This window comes from Fukomys damarensis, unplaced genomic scaffold (assembly GCF_012274545.1).
Source record: "Fukomys damarensis isolate Sample0158 unplaced genomic scaffold, DMR_v1.0_HiC HiC_scaffold_28, whole genome shotgun sequence".
NCBI classification, from domain to species: Eukaryota; Metazoa; Chordata; class Mammalia; order Rodentia; family Bathyergidae; genus Fukomys; species Fukomys damarensis.
Window position 1 is genome coordinate 37,135,429 of NW_022900940.1, and position 7,825 is coordinate 37,143,253.

General features: G+C 37.2%; 1 protein-coding gene across 1 annotated transcript in view; it reads left to right on the top strand.

Moving 5' to 3' along the window:
• The window catches only part of Dennd6a (DENN domain containing 6A), a 60,500-nt gene that overhangs the window by 44,341 nt on the left and 8,334 nt on the right, over window positions 1–7,825 (top strand). Inside the window, exons 13-15 of the mRNA XM_010612842.2 lie at window positions 3,081–3,146; window positions 3,255–3,319; window positions 4,605–4,694. Of these exons, the coding sequence (XP_010611144.1) occupies window positions 3,081–3,146; window positions 3,255–3,319; window positions 4,605–4,694 (221 nt within the window). The remainder of the gene's footprint in view (window positions 1–3,080; window positions 3,147–3,254; window positions 3,320–4,604; window positions 4,695–7,825) is intronic.

Sequence of the window (7,825 nt, forward strand, 5' to 3'; positions counted from 1 at the left end):
TTTTTTTGGTACCGGGGATTGAACGCGGGTCCTTGCGCTTGCAAAGCAGGCACCGAACTGCTGAGCTAAATCCCCGGCAAGCCATTGTGGTTTTGACACTTGATATTCTTTGGTTTCTTGGAGCCAGAGACAGACAAGTGATTTCAATTTAGTTTTCTCTTGAATAAGTATTCTGTACTTATTTAGGGGAAGAAAAACTTGCCTTAGTAGAGCTCCGGCAGCTCTTCCCCTTATCTCTCCCTGCCACACATGCCTTTGTTCAAGTTCTTTTCCTACCCAGGAGCAGTACTTGCATACATGCTGTCCTCCAGCCTTTTTATTTATGCCTCAGGCCGCTCTGTGCAGAACAGCGAGTCTGCTGAGGAGTCTCATGCATCTGGCTTAGACCTGTGATCGTGGCACACGGTATCACCACCTGGGAGCAATGAGTGTGCTAAAAATGCAGACTTAGTCCTTCTGTAACACTCCCATGTTTGCAGTCTCCGCATATATTACACGTGAATGTCTTTGTAGTGCCTCTTGATCTGACAGTACCTTTCTAGGTTTATCCCTTGCCCATCTTAGTGTGCTGTCCGTTTGTGCTGTTACAGTGTGTGGTGAAGAATGACAGCTTTGAAGTTAGATTGCCAAATATATTGCCACATATCCTGGCTAGGCATATTTGTATATCCTTGGGCAAGTTATTTTCCTGAATCTGGTTATGACAAGGCTCACTACCTGTCTGAACGGTGCGCTCATCACTCAGAATGAATAATGGAAGTAAACAGATAGTCCTAGTGCATATTAGGTGAATATCAGTTTTGTTCATCCATTTCTTCCTTAATCTGTGAAATCACAAGCATATTTTTATTGTGAAGATTAAATGCAGTAATTTGTGCAGTCTTCCTAGAATTGACATTGACATAGCATAAATTTTTAGTAAATGGTGGCTATTTTCCTTATCATTATGTACAACTCTTTAGGCAGTATGCTCTTCATGCTTCTGGATTTACCTATTCCCTTAAAAGGTTTTTCTTCCTTTTTTCCCACAGATAGCCTTTTACTTCTCTTATAAGAGTGCTTAAATGTCACCTCTAGGATCCTCAATAACTGGCCAGCACACTGTTCATCCGTAGTCTCTGTCTCTCTTCTTTGAGTCCGTCTTTGTCTGTCTGTCTGTGTTTCCCTCCTCACCCCCACCTCAGCACTGGGAATTAAACTCACGGATGCTGTATCGCTGAGTGACATCCCCAGCCTTTTTAATTAATTTGAAACAGAGTCTGGCTAATTTGTTAGACTGGCCTCAAACTTGTGATCCTCTTACCTCAGCCTCTGGAGTAGCGTGGATTACTGCTGTGTGTGATCATGCCCTGCTTGTTTATAGTTCTACCCTGGCTCATATTCCTCTGTGTTGTTATTTTCTTTGTCATATTTTGGTGTTAGGCAGTGAGTCCTTTTGTATTATGACTTAGCTCTTTTATTTCTGTATTATAAGTACCTTGGATTTACTGTTATTTGCTGCGTGAAAAAATAAGTGAGTATGATTTTGCTCCTTTAACAAGATTCTATTTAAAATTATCAGGAAAGTTAACAATATCAGTTTCTCTGTAGGATTGAAATTATTTCAAAGTAAAAAGTTTATAGAAATATAAATAATACATGCGCTTAAATTTTTTAACAACATGATTGCAAGTGAAAGTGTTCCCTATGCATACTGTTATATATACCCAAAGTAGCAGTTTGATCTTGTAATGCATGATTTAGCATAAAAATATGTTATAGGGCTAGGGATGTAGCTCAGCAGTACAGCACCTGCCTGGCAAATGTTAGGCCCTAAGTTCAATTCCTGTTACAAAAAAAAAAAAAAAAAAAAAAAAAAAAAAAAAGAAAGAAAGAAAGAAAGAAAGAAAAACACGTTATGAATTTAGAGGCTTAAATTAGTCTCTACATTGTCTTTCAATTCTGCGATTCTTTTATTCTTCTGCAGAGAAGGGAAGAGAGGAAAAAAATCCAAGTCATTGTATCCATGATGCCTTTAAGTCTGTCTTGAGGCATTTTTCTGCATTTTATGAGTTGTTTAGGTTGTGGCTTCCCTAGACCACAGGCCAGGGACCTTGTGGACTGTACAGACTATTCAGCACGGCAGCTGACTACTTCTGTGTGTGGCTCAGACCTGTGGTTGCACATACTGTCACCACTTGATGGCAGGGCTCTTTCTACATGCAAAAGCAGGATTTGGAGAGGGATCAGCAAAAGCCTTTTGAAAGGCCAGGTATGTAGCCCAGTGATGGTGTACCTGCCTGGCAACGGCAAGGTCCTGAGTTCAATCCCTGGTACCCGCCCCCAAAAAGAAGCCTTTGAGTACTGTATCTTATAGTCTTTAGGAATGTCTTTCTTTTCCATTTCTCTGAAAGGACATTTTATTCCTGTTTGGCACATACATTTTCAGTTTCATGTATTTGACACAAATTTAACACAACAGATCGAGTAAAAAAAGGAAAAATTTAAGTAATGATAGGTATGTATTAATGAAAGGTCATTATTAATGTTTCTGTACTGTTATAAGAATGCTAGACAAGGGAAAAAAATTAGAACCAAGACCATCTGTCATGTAAAGATACAAGATCCCAATAATGAATGTAACTGTACTGTATACCTAAAAAGTACCAATAAACTCAATAAAAGGAAAATAAATAAATAAATACAGGATACCCCGCCCCTGAAAAGAATCCTGTATTTCCTTTATCTAGTTTTTTTTGGTACTGGGGCTCAAACTTGAGCCCTTGGCTCTTGCAAGACAGGCAGTGGAATCAGTGAGCTAAATCCCTGGCCCTCCTTTATCGAGTTTTAAAATACCAGGAATAGGGGCCAGAGATTTAGCTCAGCAGCACCAAACTTGCTTGGCAAATGCAAGGTCCTGAGTTCAATTCCAGACAGTGGGGGGTGAATGCCAGGAATAAACTTTTACATACTAGTTAATGATAAGAAAAATGTTTTAGCTCGGACATCTCTGATGTACAACCTCTAGGTTATTAATCTTACAAAATTCCAATTTTATGATATGATTATAATTAGAAGGTTGTTTATGATATTTCCTTCAGGAGAAATTCCTAAGCAAGTTAAAGTGAAAAAACTGAAGAACCTAAAGACTCTGGATTCTAAACCTGGTACTGACTTTTATTAATTTTTAAATATATGCTTATCTGCATAGTTGGGTTTTTCTATTTACCTTCTTTTCTTCAATTCTTAGGAGTTTATCTTCTTTTGTTTAATAGGAGTTTATACTTCTTACAAGCCATATCTAAATAGAGATGAAGAGATCATAAAACAATTACAGAAGGTAATTACTTGCTCATATTATTAATTTAAATCACTTTGTTCAGATGTGGAATATCCATTTAGGCAGTATGTGCTTTCTATATAATAATGTGAAATGGAGTTTCACTTTTAAACCAAAGTTTCATAAGAATTGAGAGAAGCTGGGCGTGGTGGTGCATGCCTTTTATCCCAGCTCTTAGGAGGCTGAGGCAGGAGAATCACAGTGAGTTTGAGGCCAGCCTGGGCTACATAGCGAGACCCCATCTCAAAACAAAACAAAATAAAATATCAAGAGACTAAAGTTGCAGTATTCAATTACAGGCTTGAATATTGTGGTTGTATCTATAAATGAGTGCTAATCATTCTAGAAACTAGAGAGTGTAGTGATTTATGGATTCTATCATGAGGTAGTTAACATGTAATAATAATAGGTGATAAATAGTATTAAAATAGTATTAATATAGTAAATATGAGGGCTGGGGATTTAGCTCAGTGGCGCCACACCTGCCTCTCAAGCACAAGGTCCTGAGTTCAATTTCCAGTACTGGGGGTGGCAAATAAAGCTGTCATCCCTATGCTAAAGTCTCTTAGGTTTTGCACTAAAGATTCTGTTTTCTTAAGTTAATTTTTTGCGGGGCAGGTTCTAGGGATCGAACTGAGGACCTTGCACTTGCCAGGCAGGCATGGCGCCACTGAACTAAATCCCTGACCCTTTTAAGTTAATTTTTAACCGATATTTTAAAAACAAAAATTTTAAAATTTGTTTAATTTTTAATAATTTAATTTTGTTTGGTGTTTTGATATATATACTATATTACTATGTAATATTTAAATCAGGTTAAATATATCTGACTCCTCAAATGTTTATCATTTCTTTGTGGTGAAAACATTCAAAATCCTTTCTTCTAGGTTTTTGAGATTATAGTACATAATTGTTATGTGTGGTCACCCTGCTGTACAGTAGCACACCAACTCTAACTTATTACCCATTGATCAGGTTTTCCTCCTCTGCCTCCTTCCTTGGTTCCTGCTTTGTCTAAAGGTTCTTTTCACATGATAGAACACAAATTAAATTACACTTCAAATAAATTCAAGTTGAAGTTCAGGGTTTTTTTGTTTTGTTTTGTTTTGGTATCAGGGATCGAACTCCGGTCCTTGCACTTGTGAAGCAGGTGACAGCACCACTGAGCTAAATCCCTGGCCCCAGGGTTTTATTTATTTTTTTAATATCAGTTATAAATGTATTTGCAAGCAGTTGAATTTGGTACTTATCTAAATGCAGGTTTCTCATTGTCTCTTCTTTTAAGGGTGTCCAACAGAAACGTCCTTCTGAGGCTCAAAGCATTATTCTTCGGCGCTATTTTTTGGAACTGACACAGAGTTTCATCATTCCATTAGTAAGTTAACAAATAAATCTTTGCTTATTTTGATGATTTGTTGAAGGATTTTTCCTATCCTCCTAACCTTAAGTTGTATGCTTTTCATGTTTAGTGATTTCAGAGAGACTTTTGCAAAAGATTTGGATTTGTTGTTGTTGTATGAATTGTGCAACTGTGGTAAATTGCTTCTCACCTCTGACCCTTAGTTTTGTTATTTTTATATAAGACTGTTTCTATTTCCCCTAAATAGCTTGCAGGTGAAAAAAATTTTTGTTTTGTTTTGTTTGTTTTGGTACTAATTTTCAAAATATATCATAACTAGTGTACTGAAGTTATTTAAACTAAGTAGTTATAACTAATATCCAAATAAATTTCCTACCATATTGCTATAATAGACATTAATCAGCTTTACATACTTATTGATTAATCTTGTAGGTATAAGTAAAAGTCTTAATTTTAGTGTCTGTTCTTGGTTTTACTAATTAGGAATGCAGCATTTACAGAACAAATAAACAAGAACTGTAACCATCCAAGGATCATTATCTGTTATTAGCTCAGATAATAAATTACCATATAACAAAATCAGATCAAATTCATTAAAAAGTGCATGTGGAGGTTGTCAGATGCAGTTCCAGATTCCCTAATTTGATGGCCAGCAGAGGGAACTGCAGAAACAAAAGAAAAACTTTATAAATTCGTTCATAATGCCCCTTTCTTCCTGGAGCTAGTGTTATTTCACGATGCACTTTGGGTACTTAAGGAGGAACTTGGCGTTTCGAGGGTTATTTTCAGGCCAGCTTGACCAGTCCTACATCCTACATGAGTCATTTCTCAAGATGCTTTCCACTTCTTTTCTTTCCTCTTCCTGGGACTAAGAGTTCTTGCTTTCTCCAGTGCTATGGGTGTCTGTTTCAGAAGCTCTATTATTGTCTGTCACAGTGAGAACTCTTGGAGCTGCTGCATCCAGATTCAAACTGGGCACCCAGCAGTATTTTTTTCCACATCACTGTTATAAATGGGAACTGGCTAGAATGCTGTTCCAGTTCCCATTATTGCTAAAGTATAATTCTACCCAGGAGCCATGTAGGTTCTCCTTCTGTGTTTGGGTACTGCTTTGTGACACAGGCCAGGAGAGTGACTCTGACTGCGTGGTGATGGTCGGTGATGGACTGCAGTTGTGCCCCGTAACTTAGTGCAGGTCTGTCCAAGTGGGAAGCATGTGCACCGAGCCAAACTGATGTGAAATATTGTGCCCTTACTGAGTTTTGCACCTTAAGTGAGAGTTACTGTGGAATTTCTTCCTCTGATAATTGTCTCTGGAACAGTTTCATATATCTGTTAGATTATAGCTCTGTGATAACAGGAATTTTGTTTGTCTTGCCCATTATCATTTTCTCTGTTTGGCATATGGTGGCACATAAATTATTTTTCAATTTTTTACTAGTACACACTTGCACTACGTAACTATTATGTTTCTCATGGGGAGCTGTGTCAGGGAAAGGGTTAAAAGTGACTAGAGTTGGTGAAATTCTGGTGTTCTGCTGCCTTTCTGTGAGAAACTGGCCATTTCCCCTGGGAAATGCACAGATAGCCTTGAGTGCACTGTGTGAATCTTCTGGGTTTTAGCCAGACCCAAGACACTCTGCTCAGAGACATGCAGGCCTGTTGGCACGAAGCCACTTTTGTCTGAACATATACTTAAGAAACGAACAGACTGGGTACAGTGTTGGCATCTTCTCTCTTACCTGCCCAAGGCTCCGTCTCATACAAGATGCTTCTCCCGAGGATCCCCTTTCATCTTTGGTGCAGTCTCTTGCCTCGTTATGTGGTAATATATTATTAGACTATGTTCATATCTGCTGTACTTTTATAAAAGTACTTCCTTTAATCTATATAAAGTCATGATGTGGTTCTTCTCTCGTGGTGTGGATCCAAACCTCAACTTTCTGTGGCCGCATATATGTGGCTCCTTGCTGTTACAAGCTAGTATATGTACATAATACGTCTTCATCCCTTTTTATCATCCCCTCTATCTCCTCATTCCCCTCATCCTGCATCTCGTCTCCTTTTCTTTTGCAAAAGATCTATCTCCCTATTTCCTATTAATTTTTTTATTTTGGTCTTTATATTTTGGGTTTCTCAAGTAAGAAAAACCATGCAATATTTAAGCTTGTGTGTTTGACGTATTTCATGTAACATTATGGGATCAAAATACATCTGTTTTCCTGTAAATGGCTCATTTATCCTTCTTTATGGCAGAATAGTACTTCTTCACTGTGTCTGAATATCACATTTTCTTTATCTATTCATCTGTTGATAAACATATAGGCCCCTTCAAGATTTAGCTATTATGAATTGTGCTGCTGAACACATAGATATGCATGTGATGTAAAGGCTTTAATTCTTTTTTTTTTTTGAGACAGGGTCTCACTATGTAGTTGAACTCACTATGACCTGGAATTTACTATGTAGCCTAGGTTGGTCTTAAATTTACAGTAATCCTCATGCCTCAGCCTCCCGAGTGCTGGGATTATAGGCATGTGCCACCACACCTGGCTCCTAAAGGCTTTAATTCTTTTTTTTTTTTCCCTCTTTTTTTATTGAGTTTATTGGTACAATCTATGTATACGATACAGTTACATTCATCATTGGGATCCTGTACTCACTATAAACATTGGTGTGCATATATCACTGTGGTATGATTCTTTTAATTCTTTTGGAAAGATACCCAGCAGAGGGATGGTTGGGTCAAATGGAACCTCTAGTCCCAGCTCTTTGAGGTATTTCCATATGTCCTTTCTTTTCTAACTCTGCCTTATTTGTGCAAAATAAAAAACAACAACAATAAACTGGAAATTTTCGGATAAACTAATCTAAAAACAGTAAGTAGAATGAATAATTTAGAACTCTAGGATTCAGCAAAATATGACTTTGTAATTTGTGACTTTGTGCTTAATTGTAATGATCAGTTAAAGAAATCTCTGTATAAAAATTAAAAATAGGGAATCCTAAAATGATAAAACTAAAAATGAAAGTAAAAGAGAAAAGGCAATGATGTAAATTATTAAAATAATCCTTAATTCTGGAGATGAAAATGGTCCCTGAACATATTTAAATTGCTTCTTGCTCTGGTAGTCTTATCTTCTTCT